Source organism: Parasteatoda tepidariorum, chromosome 6, assembly GCF_982258835.1.
Source record: "Parasteatoda tepidariorum strain Cologne lab strain chromosome 6, Ptep-v5.0, whole genome shotgun sequence".
Taxonomy (NCBI): Eukaryota; Metazoa; Arthropoda; class Arachnida; order Araneae; family Theridiidae; genus Parasteatoda; species Parasteatoda tepidariorum.
The window spans coordinates 25,797,138-25,817,174 of NC_141760.1; the positions used below are offsets into that span (position 1 = coordinate 25,797,138).

General features: G+C 29.7%; 1 protein-coding gene across 1 annotated transcript in view; it reads left to right on the forward strand.

Annotated features, from left to right (window-relative positions):
- The first annotated feature begins 5,598 nt into the window (after positions 1-5,598).
- The window catches only part of LOC107450174 (cytochrome P450 4V2), a 52,284-nt gene continuing 37,845 nt past the window's right edge, over positions 5,599-20,037 (forward strand). Inside the window, 3 exon segments of the mRNA XM_071178890.2 lie at positions 5,599-6,517; positions 9,401-9,698; positions 18,296-18,417. Coding sequence (XP_071034991.2) covers positions 5,599-6,517; positions 9,401-9,698; positions 18,296-18,417 — 1,339 coding nt within the window.

A 20,037-nucleotide genomic window follows, 5' to 3' on the forward strand; every position in this document is an offset into this window, starting at 1 on the left:
AAGATTCTTTTCACAACACTTAAATATTTACTTTATTTTCTTCATTTATGGAGAAAATAGTCGGCAAAGAATTCTGTTAGGTTAAAAAACGTTTCGCTAAAAAAATAACGAATTCTAAAAGAAATAAAAATAAACAACTTGAAAAATAGAAATGCTATTGCCAGCCATAGAATTTTTTGAAAGTTAACTTAGCAACATAAATCAAAATGACATAGAAGCGCAACTAGATCAAAATTATGATACCTGAGCGCTTGGCGTAACAAATCCTTCAATTCTATAAGTGTTGTATCGCCAAATGCCCAAATTAACAAATTCTATAAAAAGTTTTAAATAAACAACCTACTTCTACAACTTCTTCTTGAAGAACTTGGCTCATTGATTAAAAATATTGTTTTAATTTTACAATACTAACTTTACTTCTACTTTCATTATTGCTATGACCCTCTTTCATTACATTTTACAACTTCATGCTAAATTTGAGGACTTTAAGATGTTTTGTGTTTGAATACTGACATTTAGAAATGTGTACATAAAAAAATAATATTTAGAGGTTAAGAGTTGCCTCAGAAAAATTTGAATTGTTGGCATTAAATTTAGCAATGGAAACAATCGTTTTTGTGAAAAATTGAATTGTATTGTTGACATCAAAGCTAAAAATATTGTGTTTCAACTTAACAATACTACCTTAATTTATACTTTAGAATTGCCTCGGAGAAAGTTGAATTATTACCAATGACTTAAACAAAAAGTTTTATTTTAACTGACAAATACTATATTATAATTTTAACTTTTTCTATGACTATACTCATTTTCTTACTCTTTTCTTTGTTTTTTATACATTTTATATTTTTGTGATAAAATAAAAAACTTAGTTGTTCTGCTTCTAAACACTGATGAAAATACAAAATGATGGGCTTTCAAAAATATTTACATTTATTTTACAAATTCCATATTATTAGGGTGGCGCCCTTGAGAGAATTAAAAATACAAAATTATCTTCATCAAAGCCGATGTTTTACATCCGGCGTTCAGTGGCAGACTACTATTTCATATTGTTTTACAACACATGGCTTTAGCCCTTTTGTGGGAAAGACTTTAAAACAAAACTTACAACAGTTACTTTTCTCAACAACTGAAATTTAGAATGTGTGATTAAAAAAAAATATGTGAACTGTTTGCAATTTCAAATTAATATTGAACTGTACAGGTTTAGAATGTTCTACAGTGAAAAGTTTTCGGAACTTCAGTATTCAAAAAAGTATACAAAAGCTAGACGTTAAGAACGTATCCAATGAGCGAGCATTGGATTGCGAAGCAATCCGAACTGAACTGCGAAAGCAGTTCCGGGGGTTGGTGAGCGCCAGCGTCAGAGAGCGAAGCCTCCTAGTAATAATTATTACGTATTCATTAACATTTATAATATTGATAAATTTGAACATAACATGCTTGAATGAACATGACGGAACTTGCTCTTCAGTTTCTGTCAAAATCTCCGGATGTCCTATAAAATATATTTTTATGTGTTAAATCGCTTGATTAATTCATTAGAAAAAACTTTGATGAAGAAAAATAATAGTTTACCAGCACGTTTCACGTGTTTCTTGTGAATTTTATTAGAGATAGTATTTCTGTGGATTTTGTATTTCCGAGAAGTTTCTGCAATCGACATACCACCAGTAACTGCTTGCAAACATTGTTGCAGCTTTTCTAGAGTGTAATCACGGTATTTTATCGTTCCAGGTATTTTTCATTACGTCCGACAATTTTTCTGTCGAAAAAAAAACGAATGAAACTTTGCACAAAGTTGCCCCACAGTGCATTTTTGTTTCGTTTTCCGTTTATTTGTTATTAATTTTCAAATTTCTTTAACGCTAACATGATATAATTGTTTATTAATATATAAATAAAAAATTTTGGACTTACGACAATTGTTTTATCAACGTCTTTGCATTTCACAGCTAAAGTTTCTACGCACACTTTTCGACGTCCGACGTTCTCGGAAAGTTGTTGACATTGGATAAGCAAAACGCTCTCTGAGATTGTCTTAAAATTCGAAAAAGTGTTTGTAGTAATAGAGGAGACTTCTATCTTCAAATTCCAACCATTTTTAACGTGAAAAAAACATAATACAGAATAGCAGCACTTGAAAAGTGCCAAATTCGAATTTGCACAAAGTAGCCCCACATGACGGTATATCATTTTAAATTCTGCTTTTATGATAAATAAAGTTTTTTTTCATTCTGTTTAATATCTAGAGAAAATTTGGACTTTTACTGATAAGTTCGTTGCAACATTTATGACTTCAACCGTAATAATATAATAAATCCCAATAATTAATATTAAAATTATGAAATTTTGTTATCCAATTCCGTTCTAACGTATGCTACATAATTCAATAACGCAACTATTAATTTTTGGCTTGTTACATTACTAACACATTTTAATCACGAAAGAAAGCTTGCGCTGATTTGAAAAGGCACTGTTTCTTCCAAGCCTAAGCTTTTTTCAAAAAATTTCGAAATAAATGCCATCAGGACGTTATTTGAAGAAAGCTTCTATTGAAGTAAAGTATTTAACTGTTTTCAATTACACATGCATTAGATCTAAAAGAAAATTTATTTGACAATTAGACGCATTTTATGTTTTAACATTGCCGAATGAAATTGATTGTAAATTACAAAATAAACAAATTTTTTTCACGAAGTATAAAAAAAAAGTTGTTCCGTCATCACGCTGCTAAAATACAGTTTTAGAATTTTCGTCAAAATTAAAATCAATACTTCAAGTTTTCACATCAAAATTAATAGATGCTATATTAATTACTTCATTACCTTCGTAGAACGGTAGATACAATTTTAAGTTTGCGACTACCAATGTTCAACTCCTAAGCCTTGTATTTTTTAACCCAATCAAGAAGACAAGGGAACTCCTGGAAAAAGTATTGGGAGAAATATACTTTTTGGTAGCACATACAGTAAATCTCTCAAAATTTGATAGTCAAACCGGCACCTGATGGTATTTAATTGTTCAGATTAGTGAAATTTCGAAAGCTTTTTCCATATAGTGTTGTATATCATGTTTATGTTGTTATTAGCAATGCATGTATTCCATGAAAACCATTAATTTAAGTAGAGGAGAGTGGAGTAAAAGCGAGGTTTTAATGATTTTATTTTTAGTGACAAACTCTGAATTACACTTTACTACACAAAAAGAAGGATCTACCATGTAAGCATGTTGTTGATTAAATCATGGCGTCTGAGTAGATAAGTTTGTTTTACTATGTCAACTCTCTAATATTCTCTTTTCTTAACTATCCTTATTTATTGCTCATTACAGTTATAAATACTAATTTGCAGCTGTTGTTGTTGTTCATTTACGTCACACTAGAGCTGCACAATGGGCTATTGACGACGGTCCGTTAAACATCACTGAGGACGATCCGAAAGCATGCCATCAAAATTTTGATCCTCTGCAGAGGGGATGGCACCCCCGCTTCGGTATCCTGAAAACCTGCACGCGAAGTCAAACACTTTACGGTTGTACAGTTTATCTAGGACCAATACCGCACACCCCCGGTCCCTACGCAGACTGATCCATGTGGTCACCTACCCACACACTGACCGCAGCCAGTGATGCTTGACTTCTGTGATCTGCTGGGAACCGTGTATTAACGATCAGTCCACTGCGTGACCTAACTTGCAGCATATTATAAGTTTAGTAACGATTCATACCCTAAGAAACAATAAGGATTTAGCTCGATAATTAGCATTGTATTATTTCGTTTCCATAACCTCTGCCCGTGGGGTAAAATTGGTTTCTACCCAATCGTGATTTTACAATCTAGTGGCTTTTACTGACCAGCAATTCTGTTTCGCATTTTCTTGAATTAAAGAAAGCAATTTGGTTCTTGATCTCTTTAGTTTGGGGAACAATTTTTAAAAGAATAAAAAGCTTGCATTAAAATTGCAACCAACAACAGCTAAGTGAAATATGTCCAGCAAAAGTAAACAAATTGTTAAAGCCAGCTGGATTGTAAATTAGCTGACCGATCCCGCACCCTTTCCACTTGATGTGAGTTTACGATGGGTCCATGTAATCTGCAGTTCAATAGAGGAAGAATATAGCTACATTCAAGATTGAACGAAGGTTTCTCGGGCCCTAGCTCACAGTTCATTGCTGATACTATCATTAAGGCACAGAAGGCTTTATATATAACCCTTTCAAATATTGTACTTTTTTTCAAAAGAGACTCTACTAAACTGGATTTTTTTTGTAGCTATAAAGAAAATAAATGACCTTTTCTTTTGAAAAAACATTGACAAATGCTAGTTTTCGAATTTTTCGAATTTAGGCTGGACCCCTCAGTCGTGTCAGACAACCAGAAAATTCCCCATCTCTTTCTCCTCCTCTCTTGTGTATGGCCTAAACTACAACATCTGTAAATTGCATGCGTAATTTTACTTAAACTGCCTTATAGAAATTCCTGCTTCTTTTTCACTGAAATTCTAGCATTTATAAATTTCCCACTCCCCATATTGTTAACAAGCGTACCCAATATTACTCCCTTAGTGGGTTAAATCCGTGTGCTTTGATTTTATCTAGAAAAAAATGATTTATTGTAAAATACAGTACACCTTTAACGTTTTGAGAATGATACATTGTATAAAGTTAAGGAATGAATATATTGGTTAAATCAGATAGGTCAAAAAGTTTAGCTCAAACCTACCCAGTATTATCCGACTTTCTCCTATACATTTTCTAAAGGGATCAAATGAGGCAGTCACGCATATCCAAGTTAACAATGAATCTCGGAAAACATTAAATATTCTTTCGTGACATTATTAGTTTTCAGATTCAAAATCTCGATATCGTTTTTTTACTTGGAATTGAATAGATTGATTTGACTTAATTAACTTAAAAAATAAATTTGTTTCGTTGTTTATTACGAAAAAAATCCAGTGAGATGCTGTTTGTTTGATATGCTCTAAAACAGTAAAATTATGACATTTTAAGTGAAAAGTAGTTCGAAATATTAAGTAGACTCTTTTTAATTTTGTTGTTTTCCTTCAATATAATGCCAGCAAAAAGCCTAATATTTGCAAAAAACGGGACAGGGACTGTCGAGATAAAGTGACAAAAAACTTTGGTAAATAGTACAGAAAAGCAAATATTTAGTTTCAAAGATATAACAGAATATCAGCTCAGGAAGAGAGTAAGATGAAGTATGATACAATTGTATTATTTTAAGTTGATACGTCATATAACAGAATAAAATATTTAGCAGAAGATGAGTAATGCCAGACAATAAAACTCGAATAGATTTGCTAATAAGAACTGATGATATAGATAATTAGTTCACAAATGAAAAACAAAACTAGCACGAAAGAGATGTGTAGCTCTAAACATCGAACAACTTCAAGAAATACGCTTGATGAGTTTGTGAAATAGTATATAAATTCAAGAAAGTATGCATGATATTAAAGTTCCAACAGTTTTGTTAATTAAATTCGATGAGCTTGAAAAAGTATTAAGACAATTGGCACGTGAATAACAATGCATATGTCATTAAAGATCAGATAGTTTTGCTTATAAAAACTGATGAGTTACCTGATTAGTTCACGACTAGAAGAAGAAGACAACACGAGAGAAGTAATGTGTGACATTAAAGAATTAACAATTTTGATAAGTAAAGTGCAAGACATCTTGAATTTGACTACTTCGTCAGATGGACGTCATGAACTTAGTGGAGTGGAAGGAAAGTTCCTTCAGCTATTGCTTGATTTCTTAGGTGTAAACGCGAAGTTTAGATACTACTATGATTCGATAGAACTTCAAACTCAAACAGAAATAATTGACAGTGGAGCAGCAGACATTGTTGCATTCCACAAAATGACCTACAACCGATTTGTTCAGGGTGATTTAAGCGCACCTTACAGCATCGACTATTACACATTTGTAGTGAGAAATTCTGTACCCATATCCACTAGATTTGGGTTTCTCTATCCTTTCACTCTCTACACATGGTTAGGATTTCTTATTGTTTTTGTTTTAATTCCGAAAATTGGCACTAAAGTAATAAACAATAAGTTATCTTACTTGGATCTACTCTTTTATTTGTCTGGTATTGTCTTGAAGCAAGGATTATGGTTTCCAATCGACTCCTTAAAAAGCAGATTATATTTCTTGTTTTGGTTGTTCTTTTCCATGATAATATCCTTCAGTCATTCCGCAGTCTTCTTCTCCTTTATGGTAAATCCCATAGAAAATCCTCCAGTGCAAAATTATGAAGAACTTTCCAATGCCCTTATTGCTGGTACTCACAAATGCTACATGATTTATTTCAGGGAACCTGTTAATTCATTTAAACATTCCAATAATATCAAACTGAGAGAATTAATTAAGCATATTGAAGATAAAAATTATTTTTATGATTATCAAAAGAATATTGATTTTAACGAAGATTTAGTTAAAGGGGGTGCAGTTCTACATTTTGATTCATTTTTAAGGTTGAAGTTCGGTATAAATCCGAATTTTTTTTTCATATCCGATGACAAAGTTTCATTCAGTCCTATCTCTTTTTATTTTCGAAAAAATTTTTGTTTAAAGAAAAGAATAAATAGCTTCGTTTCACGTGCGTGGAATTCAGGATTATACCAAAAATGTTTCAAAGATGTCCAAATGAAAGATTAAACCGCTGCAATGAAAAACTCATACTTTACAGCAAATACTGTCAATCCATTGCATTTGTATGATGTTTCTGGTGTTTTCATTTTTCTAATTTTCGGTTACATCCTTTCATCTGTTGTGTTGGTGTTAGAAATAATTCACAACAAATATACAATTAATATAAAGTATAGATTTTTAGAATTGTAAGCTTTTAATATTCGCTTATTATCCCTTCGACCAATTTTGATAAAGTTGAAAACAAATTTTGATGTGTTTCAAAGTAAAATATTTTCTTCTTTTTTGCATGTAGTAAGTTATATTTTCATTTTGTCTCTTTATTTATAATTAATGACTATGCAAAAATAATTGTGGAAGATAGTAAAATGATTTAAGATTCGATGTACACGCTTTTTAGTAAAGACTTCTGCAATTAGAATTTTTAAGTTTTATCACTCGCTGCGATTTACAAATTGAAAATTAACATGTTAACATGTGTATTAATATGAATCTATTATGTTATTGAAATGCAAAATTTTAGACAATGTTGTGGCATGATATTGCTGAAATATATTTTGCATTATTAATTATTTTCATCTAAAGGTCAACTGATAAATAATTTTTCAACATTAAAAAAAATTATTTTTTATAAAAAAGGAAATTAAATGTTTGCAGATTATTGACGTATTTTACATGAAAACCCTACCTGTGTGTTTGGGGTGTTGCCATGTGAAAAAAAAATTATAGGTACTGTCTAGGTTCTGTCATTTCATAGGTACTTATGCACTAGGCAATATTAAGATACATCATTAGCAGCCTAGAGTTGGAAAACTGGAGTTTAAGGACATTACAAATGGTATTCTGTCTGTGAATTTAATGAATACATTAGAATAATTAATTCTGAATATAAAAATATTCGTTTCAAACCGTCTTTAGTATTTTAATAAGACAGCACAAGTGAGTTTTAGTAACATCTCTAATTTATGAAAATATTGACACTGTAAATGACACGTTTGTTAAAGCTAAAATAAAAGACATCAAAGAAATTTTAAGTGAGAAAAAATATTTTTTATGTTTTAACTCAAATTTTTCATTTCATAAATTCGCTTTGCTCAGATATAACTGAAACTTGTAAATGAGAAAACCAATAATGTTTGCTAGTTTACAGCTTTGTTTGATAAGAACAAAGTTTCACTGAGATTTACGGAAAAATTTAAATGATTACTTATCCTTGATGTTTATATCAAGTAAGTATAGACAAAAATCAGAGTGGGATGCAATTGGTACTTGTAGTTCGGAGATTACGTGCTTATTTTTGCTTGCAGTTATGCTTTGAGACGTGTTTATATAAATATAAACGAATCAATGGTAACTGAAATAACAAATTAGTTATAATGCAAAGTGCAAAATTAATGGAAGATATTGATTGTGGTAAATTTTGACAATCTTGAATCAGCCATGAACTATAGTATCATTTTTTGGTACCAAAATGATACTGATTGAAGTTTATTTTTATTTCGTTGTGTTGAGTTTGATAAAGCATGTTTTGCTTAATACAATAATGTGAATTAAGCAGAGAGGTTGAAAAACAATGATGGTAATAAAATATTAATACTGTCTTAGCCTCTTTATTTGTATCAAATATAACTTATAGTTTTGTGTATGATTGCGTAGCGTTGATTTAAATTGATTTAATGCAGAAAGTTTAATTTTTAAATTTATAAGCATAATTATCCTTGTTATTTCAGACATAAATCTGCATATTCTCATCATTTCATTTTATAATGATTGATAAGTCTCTAAAAGCACAATAACCAAATTTTTAACAAATTTTTAACTAATCCAAAGAAATCAATGGAGGCAGTCACGCATATCAAAGTTAATAATGAATCACGGAAAACATTAAATATTCTTTCGTGACACTACTAAGTTTTCACATTCAAAATCTCGATATCGTTTTTTACTAGGAATTGAGTGGATTGATTTCACGCAATTTACTTAAATAATGAATTCGTTTTATTGTTTATTGCGAAAAAAACTGTGAGATGCTGCGTGTTTGATATGCTTTAAAACATTACCGTGTTTGACTTTTGGATTAAGCTGATTGACTTTTGGACTGGAACTTTTGAATTAAAGTGACAAAAATCTTTGGTAAATAGTACAGAAAAGCAAATATTTAGTTTCAAAGATGTTGCAGAATATAGTCTCAGGAAGAGAGTAAGATGAAGTATGATACAATTGAATTATTTTAAGTTGATAAATTATATAACAGAATAAAATATTTAACAGAAGATGAGTAATGCCAGACAATAAAACTCGAATAGATTTGCTAATAAGAACTGATGATATACTTGTAGATAACTACTTCACAAATGAAATAGAAAATTAGCACGAAAGGGATGTGAAGCTTTAAAGATCGAAAATTTCTTTATAAATACACTCAAGAAGTTTGTGAAATAGAATATAAATTCATATAATAATGCATGATATTAAAGTTCCAGCAGTTTTGCTAACTAATTTCGATGAGTTTGAAAAAGTAAAAAGACAATTGGCACGAGAATAACAATGCATATGTCATTAAAGATCAAATAGTTTTGCTTATAAAAACTGATGAGATATCTGATTAGTTCACGAATAGAAGAAAAAGACAATACGAAAAAAGTGATGTGTGACATTAAAGAATTAACAATTTTGATAAGTAAAGTGCAAGACATCTTGAATTTGACTACTTCGTCAGATGGACGTCATGAACTTAGTGGAGTTGATGGAAAATTCCTTCAGCTATTGCTTGATTTCTTAGGTGTAAACGCGAAGTTTAGAAACTACTATGATTCGATAGAACTTCAAACAGAAACAGAAATTGTTGATAGTGGAGCAGCAGACATTGCTACATTCCACAAAATGACCTACAATCGATTTGTTCAGGGTGGTTTAAGCGCACCTTACAGCATCGACTATTACACATTTGCAGTGAGAAATTCTCTACCCATATTCACTATATTTGGGTTCCTCCATCCCTTCACTCTCAACACATGGTTAGGATTTCTTATTGTTTTTGTTTTATTGCCAAAAGTTGGCATTAAAATAATAAACAATAAATTATCTTATTTGGATCTTCTGTTTTATATGTCTAGTATAGTCTTGAAGCAAGGATTACGGTTTCCAATCGAATCCATAAAAAGCAGATTATATTTCTTGTTTTGGTTGTTCTTCACTATGATAATTTCATTCAGTTATTCCGCAGTTTTCTTCTCCTTTATGGTAAATCCCTTAGAAAATCCTCCAGTGCAAAATTATGAAGAACTTTCCAATGCCGTTATTGCTGGTACTCACAAATGCTATATGATTTATTTTAGGGGACCTGTAAATTCATTTAAACATTCCAATAATAACAAACTGAGAGAATTAATTAAACATATTGAAGATAAAAATTATTTTTATGATTATCAAAAGAATATTGATTTTAACGAAGATTTAGTCAAAGGGGGTGCAGTTCTTCATTTTGATTCATTTTTAAGGTTGAAGTTCGGTATGAATCCGAATTTTTTTTTCATATCCGATGACAAAGTTTCATTCAGTCCTATCTCTTTTTATTTTCGTAGAAACTTTTGTTTGGAGAAAAGAATAAATAGTTTCGTTTCACGTGCGTGGAATGCAGGATTGTACCAGAAATGTTTCAAGGATGTTCAACTGAAAGAATCTATTGCTGCAATGAAAAACTCCTACCTTACAGCAAATACTGTCAATCCATTGCATTTGTATGATGTTTCTGGTGTTTTCATTTTATTAATTTTTGGTTATATCCTTTCATCTGTTATGTTGGTGTTAGAAATAATTCACATCAAATATACAATCAATATAATGTTTAGATTATGAGAATTATAAGAATACTCGCGTATTATCCCTTCGACCAATTTTATTAAAACTAAAAACAAATTTTGATGTGTTTCAAAGTAAAATATTTTCTCCCTTTTTGCATGTAATGAGTTATATTTGCATTTTGTCTATTTATTTATAATTAAATGTCTATGTAAAAATGATTACGGAAGATAGAAAAATTACTTAAGATTCGATGAGCATGCTTTTTAGTAAAGACTTGAGCAATTAGAATTTTTAAGTTTTATCATTAGCTGCGATTTAAAAATTGAAAATTAATGTGTGTATTAATATGATGGCTATTATGTTATTGAAATGCAAAATGTTTGATAGTGTGGTTGTATGATATTGTTGAAATATACTATGCATTATTAATTATTTTCCTCTAGAGGCTAATTGATAAATATTTTTTTAATACTTAAAAAAAAGTTTTATAACAAAACAGGAAATGAAATGCTTGCAGATCATTGACCTATTTTACATGATAATGCTACCCTTCCTACACTTACATGAAAACACTACCAGCATGTTTGGGTTGCTGCAATGTGAAAAAAAATGATCTGTCATTTCATAGGTATTTGTGTACTCGGCAATATTAAGATACATCATTAGCAGCCCAGAGTTGAAAAACTGGAGTTTAAGGACATTACTAATGGTATGGTGCCTATGAATTTATTGAATACATGAGAATAATTAATTCTGAATATAAAAATATTTGCTTCAAACTGTCTCTAGTATTTTAATAAGGCTGCACAAATGGGCTTTAATTACATCTCTAATTTATAGAAATAAATGTATATATAGTGTATGTTTCATGTTTGTTAAAACTAAATTGAAGGACACTAAAAAAATTTTAAACGAGCAAAATTTATGTTTTAACTCAAATTTCTCATTTCATAAAATAGCTTTGCTCAGATACAACTGAAACTTGTAAATGAGAAAATCAATAATGTTTGCTACTTTACAGCTTTGTTTGATAAGAACGAAGTTTTCACATTGAGATTTACAGAAAAATGTAAATAATTACTGATCTTTTATGTATCTAGTAAGTATAAACAAAAATCAGAGTAGGATGTAATTGGCACTTGTAGTTCTGAGATTACGTGCTTATTTTTGCTTACAGTTATGCTTTGAGACGTGTTTATATGAATATAGTCGAATTAATGGTAACTGAAATAACAAATAAGTAATAATGCAAAGTGCAAAATTAATGGAAGATATTGATCGTGGTAAATTTTGAAAATCTTGAATCAGCCATGAACGATAGCATCATTTTTTGGTACCAAAATGATACTGATTGTAGTTTATTTTTATTTCATTGTGTTGAGTTTCATAAAGCATGTTTTGCTTAATACAATAATGTGAATTAAGCAGAGAGATTGAGAAACAATGATAGTAATAAAATATTAATACCGTCTTAGCTTCTTTATTTGTATCAAATATGACTTTTAGTTTTGTGTATGATTGCGTAGCTTTGATTTAAATTGATTTAATGCAAAAAGATTAATTTTTAAATTTATAAGCATAATTATCCTTATTATTTTAGACATAAATCTCCATATTCTCATCATTTCATTTTATAAAGATTGATAAGTCTCTAATAGCACAATAACCAAATTTTTAACAAGTTGTTTTTAACAGCAGAAACTAAACTCTCGTTCTTTCTCTCGGAAGATGCCGGAAGTGTTGCTCATTTGACGTCACCGGGTGGGAATGTAATTAATTAGTCTGCTTAAGGGTAGAAATTCGAATTTTAAGGATAGACCTTCAAAGGTTAAGATTGCATCTTAGAACGTGACAGTCTGATAATTTTTTAATGGTTTCAAATATTTTGTATGAGATAAATGAAGTAAAAAAATGATCACGAGCCGAATTATTTTTATCCAGGTTTCTTATAAATTAAGGTGCAAATTCCATGATATAGATATCCACGGAAAATATGCTAATTAATATGAGTAACATCTGATATTATGAGTTACGAAATTTCCCATCTAAAATAGTTTTGTGAAGTGTAGTCTTAATGGTTCAAGAACCACAGATAAAAATGTTAATTAATAAACGAGCAGCTGATATTTAAAGTTGAAAAATTTTCCTATTAAATAAGTGTCATAGGCACACATATACTACAGAAATTATTTAATATATATATTTGGATAATTATTAGTTAATAAATAGGGAGCAAAACCTTTATAACCAGACCACTTGTCTATTTTGTATGAAGTACAGCCAGTGAAATAAATCAACCATGTCTAATGAGTTTTTTGAAACCTATTCGAAACCATATTTTAAAACTAATATATTAATGAGTTATTTAAAAGCTATTCTAATCGTATTGGCATTAAAAGCAATCGAAGCCAAAAGCTAGCCTAAACCCATTTGTGAGTTGACCAGATAAGAAAAATATTAAGGTTTCATGTTTATTTCGTAACGAGCAACCAATTTATTTGATACGTATAACAAAACTAATTTTAAAATGTTGAAATAAATGTAATAAGTTTTCTAAATGCATAGGTCTTTGCTCACTGATATTTTAACAAAATTCTATTTGATAAATAACTGATTCGTTAAAATAACAATTATTCCGGTTTTTAATAGGTTTTTACGTTTTTTATGCTTATAAAATGTTTCTTGAAACACCTTATTTTCATGTAGCAAATTTTAATTGATGCAGGTATTTATTTGAACGCGAAAAAAACTTTTTAAATTATGTGCAAAATTTTAGTTACATTTAGGTATATTTTGATTGGTAATCTGAATAACTTTATCAAACACAAAAACGTAATAATCTAGCACAGTTTTACATAGTTGTCAGATCATTTTAATTGGCCGTGGCCGGAATGTCACATGGTAGGATCCTTTTTTCCCACATTGATTTATCATCAGCATAAAATTATTAAAAAGGCATAAATATATTGTTTTCTATAAATATCTTTGTATCCTTAATTTAAAGGTATTTACTCTTATAAAAATTTTCATTTTGATTGTTTTCTAAATTAAGAGTTTAACACTTAGAGAATTGATTTTTTTATTGTCACATAATTTCACTCTAACGTTCTTTAAACTGGTTTTTAATCTTGACTAGTTCCTGTGAAATCGCATTTCAAAAAAGTCGTATGTTTAAAATTTGATTTTTCAGTGACTAATCAGCTGAGTTTGCTCAAATTCTGTATTTTGCCATGTGAAATTATATAATTTAAAATTATGTCAAAATTAATGTGTCTGAAAGTTCAGAAGTTTTGGGCATGTTATTAAATAAAATAATAAGAAATAGTAAATATTTACCAAAATTTATTTTATGCATGGAATTTTACCTTTGGATAAACGCATTTTATAATTCTGCAAATAATTTTTTTAATTCGCTGGAAAAACTCTTGAGATAAAGCAAAATATGCAGAAAATAAAGTTAACATTAGGGGATTCAATCATTGGAAAGTTCTCCTGACCAAATTATGGCGACCATATTTCCTAGATTGCGGATTCCTCCTATGTATTGGGTGTCAAAAATTCGAATACGTCGGAAAAAAGGTCTGTTTATTCAGAGAAAATACGTTTTTTTGTCTGATATCGTAATTTAAAATATCACCTGCACTAATTATTTAGCATATTTTAGGTCACCCTCTCTTACCATTAAGATGGATCCAAGAATGTGAAGATCAGATCATAAGATCAAAAGTTATTAAAGGTGGTTCATTTTTTTTTACAATGCACTGTACAATGTGATGCATGCAAAAATTGTATTTGGTATATCCGTAAGTCTAGTATTTGAAAATATTAAATTACGCTTGTGAACGCACTGAATTTTTTGTAATAATATTACTTCAATTTTAAATGTTATTTTAAAATAATAATTGCTCAGAAGAATTTACTATGTTTATTAATAGATCTTAATAAAATAAGAGAAATATTTGGACGTGGTTAGTCAGCCTCACAAGTGTAAGAAAATTGAATTCTTTTAAGTATATATGTTTTCAGTGAATGTGAATAGTTTCTTCTTTCGTAGAAAAAAACTATTGTATGCCACGGAGCAATTATTGAGCAGAAATTATCTGGCTCAGTGAGTGGCAGCAAATAAGGGGCTTAGCACATACAGTGAATCATACCCTACCATAAATTGACCACCTGTCTTAAGTTGATATCAAACGTAATATAGCGAAAGGAAGACAACTCACTCACACAGCGACGGCAATTAAATTCTACGGAAATTTCTTAGAGTGAAGAACAAAAACAAATAACATTTAAAAACATATTAATCATATTTAAAAAAAACTTTAAAAAATGGCATACAATCGGCCTAAGTGGCGAATTAAGTTAGAACAAGGCTGAAATTTTCAAACGAATCACTAGCATGAGATATATTAAGAAATAGGTTTTTATAAATTAAGTAAAGTATTTTTAAGACTTTAGGAAAGGAAATCAGCTCCACAAAATTATTTTCTAAGATTTTTAAGCGTTTTGATTTGATATTGATTAGAGTGTTTCTTTGCTAAAAGTTTTATTTGTTTTTTTTGCTTCGTGTAACGGAGACAATAATCAATGGCATATATTTGCTTAGATTTTAATGATTTTAGGTAAATTATTCACATAATTTAGTATACTTTTCGCTTTTGAGTCATAAAAACTAGAAATCTGAGACAGAATTTTTCTATTTATTATTCTCACCCATAAGTTAGTTGTCACGAACCGCGGAATCAATTTGAGGTTGAATAAATTTTTTGAAGGTTGAATTATGGTATGAATCCGAATGTATTCATATCCGATGATAATATTTCATTTAGCTTTATTTTCTTCAGAATTTCTATTAATGGAGAAAAAAAATATATTTTCGTTTCCCGAGTGTGGAGCGTAGGATTATACCAGAAATGTTTTAAAGAATTTCAAATGAAGAAATCTATTGCGTGTCTGTTATGAAGCATTCTGATTTGAAACACTCTGCAATGAAGTACTGTTAATAGGAGTCACGAAAGCGCAGAGGATAAACCGTTCAACTCTCAATGATAAGACTCAGGTTTGAATCTCAGCAGTGGCTTGTTGATTCGAATTCTGATCCCGGCTCACACTGAACACAATACTGACGCAAAATAATCTTTTAAGTCGATTCATTGGTTAGAATCCCCTTGCTTTCGGGATAACCGTGAGAGGCTTTCGTAGTTTTATTCTCTATGTAACGCAGCTACGTATTTATGTAACGCAGAGTCAGTTGATTCAAAAAGTTATCCATGAAAGCTAGTTTGTCCTAATGTTTGATCCTGGGGTTCTTTTGTCTTCTGGGTTGGAGTTGATCATTGGTAGTCGTGAACTCGAAATTGGGTTGGCTGTTCAACTGTAATAATACAAAAAATACTGCTAATCTATTAGATTTGAAATGATGATTTCATGTTTTAGCTTTATGATTTTTTGGTCACCTTCTACCTTTCTTCTAAATATTTCTGAATAAATAAAAAAGCAATGAAATTTAAAATACGTGAAATGCTTAGTAATCATTAATGCCTTTTAGAGAATATTTGCTTAATTTTTTTTAATATCGATCTTCATGTTGAAAATAGTTCTGAAAAAATTTATAACTTATTTTAAATTAATTAAACAAATTTTAATGAAAATATAGGGGCAAATAACAAGGTTCTAAGTGGAGTGAGACATAAATTTTAAAGTAACTATTGTTATAACCTTATTTTGCCGAAAAAAGTTGGTAAGGATTTTCTTAAAATTTAAAAGAGTTTATTTGTATGATCCTGATAAAATAGATTTGTCATATTTATTGTTTATATTTGTGTGCCTGTAAAATTTGAAAATTGTGTTGAGTTTGATTATTTGCAATTTTTTTTGTATTATTTAATTGATTAAAGTCGATATACTATGGATTTAAAAACTACCTTTTTAAAAAAAGTTATGCATGATACGCATATTTTACATCAAGATAGATAGAAAATGTAATTTTTTTTATGAAAAACTGATAGCGATCCTTCGCTACAAATAGAGATTCATAAAATATATTATAAATGTAAGTAGACTTCCTTATTTCAAGCCATGATTAAACAATGTAACAGGCAATTTTTGACCTAAATTTATATGTGTTTCATGGCTAACACAATTTGTAAACAAAAAGCTAATCTGAAATGTGTAATATGCAAAAATAAAGATCACTATTTTTGCCAAGCATAATCTATTTTCTAAAGTTTCTCCGGCATTTACTCCTAACTTGCATCTTAAAAATGGCTTCCTTGGAAGGTACACAGAGAAAAAAGGTGCAGTTAAAACTGCCAGAATATGGTAAAATTTACAGTCTGTTCGGTAATGATTTTGGAAAAATCAACAATAAAATATGATTTTATAGTTTGTGATAAAATTTGGTAAAGCTGGTGAAATTTGGCAATTTAATCATGGTACTTTGAAACATTTCTTGTCCTCACTTACTCTGAATTGTTTTATATCCGCAAATCTAATGTTAATAAAGCTTGGCTTGTTACATCGGATCACAATTGGTATCCCCGCAAGCGTCCTGGAGGAGCCCTTGACCTTCAGGATACACGTGCCGACCAAACCGCTACCTTCAGATTTGTCAGTGGGCATACTAAGAGCCTCACTTTCAGTGGACAAATTAAACTTTTTTCATCTTGTAAAAAGTGCAACTCCAGCGAGGCTAGTCCTCACCATCTACTTGATTGCCTGGATTTCACCATAAAAGAGGTTCTTGAAAGACCTCTCCTTTTCCTCGATTTTTTGAAGACTTACGGCCTCATGGATCTGGTATAGCTCCGCTATCCCAGATGGGATTGGAAACAACAACATGTCATAAAAATCATTTATTTGTAGAAATTTACTTTTCAGCTTTGCATCTTTAGAAAATTTGTTGCAATACGAAATACATTATGAAATTCTGAATTTTCGATAAACCGTTACCATATGAATGGTTTATAACACAGGCGGCGTGCCATGCAGCAACCGCTTATTCATATAAAATTTTTTTCGGTGTTATAATTGAAACTAGTGCAACTAATCCTTGATTCTTTTTAGAACGAAATGAGGGTGATTTAAATCAACCTCATTATTTCAAAAGAATTAGATTTCTTTTAGAAATACAAGAGATGTATGGTCTCTGAAGTATTCGCTTCCTGAGTTGAGTAAGACCAATGACGGGATGAAAGAACTAATGATTTGGAAATTATAGGAGTTTTATGAACAAAAAGTACTATTTTTGGATCGTACTCGTTATTAAGAAAGCCATTACAATTTCAAGACTATTTGTTCGATCGAAAATATTTTATCTAATTTAATTCAGTAGGAAACATTGTATCTGAAAATATATTTTGCATGTTTAGATAGTCCATAGATAGCAAAGAAAATTTTTCACATAAGTGCACGTCAAAAATAATACATTTTGTGCATAAAAACATTTTTAATTTTTGATTTATTCGCTCAATTGACTAGTGTACAGTCGCACTTGATTCTATACAAAACATGCACAGGGAACTGCCTTATTTGTTAAAATATCAATGAACAAGAAGCTTGCAAGAAAACAAAATGTTTCATTGAATTTAATTTCTTATTTTATCAGAAAGGAAAAACAGATAAGATGCATTTCTAACCTTTTAAAGATACAAAAGCGATAACAAATTTAAATAAATATTTGGAATGATTCGATTTTTATAAAAGGAAAAATGCTAGCAATTTTCAATACGAGTTTGTTGTATGCAGTGATTATATTTATAACTGTAGTTGCTACATTTTATATTTTCTACGCTATCCTAATCCCTTGAAGGAAATTTGTGAAAAGTATTAACAAACTTCCAAGTCTCGGTTTGGGATTTTTTTATCCCGTTGGTCATGCAATTATCATAAAGTCACAAAGATTTCAAAAAATAATTGCTTCACATCATGTCTGTAAGTTCACAGTTCATTTCTTTAATTTTTACTGTTTGAGTTTTGATACAATTTTAAGTGGTCCCTGAGAAATCGGTAATTATTGTCCATATATTGTTTACTTTTTCCTTATTCGAACGCCGTTCAATTTTTTGTGATTATATATTGTTCATTATTTCATTATTTATTTCTATTAAAATTTTTAATATTTATTTCGATTAAAATTTTCATTATTTATTTCCATTCTATATTCAAATTTCGATGCAATTGAATGGTCATTTTGAAATCGGTAAAAGGTGCCCCATCTCATGTTTGCGAGTTCATTGTTTATTTTTTGAATTTGTACCGCTCAAATTTAAGAATCAATTAAATGATCCCATAGAAACTGGTAAAAATTGCTTCAACTCATGTGTGTCAAGTTCATTGCTCGTTTCTTTAATTTATGCTGTTCAAGTTTTGTTGCAATTATGTGGTAACATATGATTCAGTAATAATTGCATCAACTCTGAATTGTATGTCAATTCTTTCTTTCTTCAATTTGTACTGTTTGTAGATACAATTTAATGGTGTCATGGAAATTTAGACAACTTTCCTAATTGATTTTTCAGTTTAATTTCTAAGCCGAAAGTATTACCAGAATTTGTCTTTTAACAAAATGTAACGTAATGCAAAAAAAGTGAAAAAGAAACAATCGTAAAAGAGCTCTTTAAAGTTCAATAACTTTTGAACAAATTGCTATTTCGAAAAAAAAAACTCTTGTTAAGTTCATGAAAAATAATGCTTCTTTCAGCTTGGTCAAATTTTTTATAAGTAGTTGCATTCCTGTGATATGATTGGTTAGTTTTTGCTTCATTGTTAAGAGCTAATAGCTTTCATTATTTCAAGTTCTTAAGTCTTATAGTTTTTAAGCAGCTAAAAAAAACTTAACGTTAAATTTAACACCCAGAAGAGTGGTGTTAATATACAGAGGTAATATCAGTGATGTTTGAAAAAGGATTATTTACTTTAATAGATCATAGATTTATAGATCTTTAAAATAAAATTTTTTTTCATTCCCCCGTACGAAATACACGTATTTGTCTGAATTACAAATAAATAACGCGACTGTATTCTGATTCAACGACATTTTCAAAAAGAATTTTTTTTTTGAAGTTAGAAATTAAACATTACTTACATGCGACTTTAGTGTATTACTTATTTTGAATACTTATACGGACGCAAATGATTAGAGAGAAATAACTATATTTACATGTCTTGCTTTCATGGCATAAATTATCATGACAACCTCTCCATTTTTAAATTTTGTCACATAAAGCAAATTTAAAGATCAAAAAAGTTTAATTAAAAGTTCAAAAGTATAAAGTTCAAGTTACCCCTCTTCACGTTATCTGATACATATGATTACATATTTAAATTGCTGACATGCAAAATAAGCGATAACATCTTTTATTGATTGCATCTTATTTTTTATTCAAAAAGCTAGATAACAGTCTTGAATTAGACACATAAAGAAAAATGACGAAATTTTAAGTTTAGAATTTTATCAAAGTGCACTGCAAAATTGTGGTGAAATGTGTTTTTGAATTTCATGCTGAACAACCAATGAATCCTCATGTTGAACAACCAACAAAATTTTCTAAA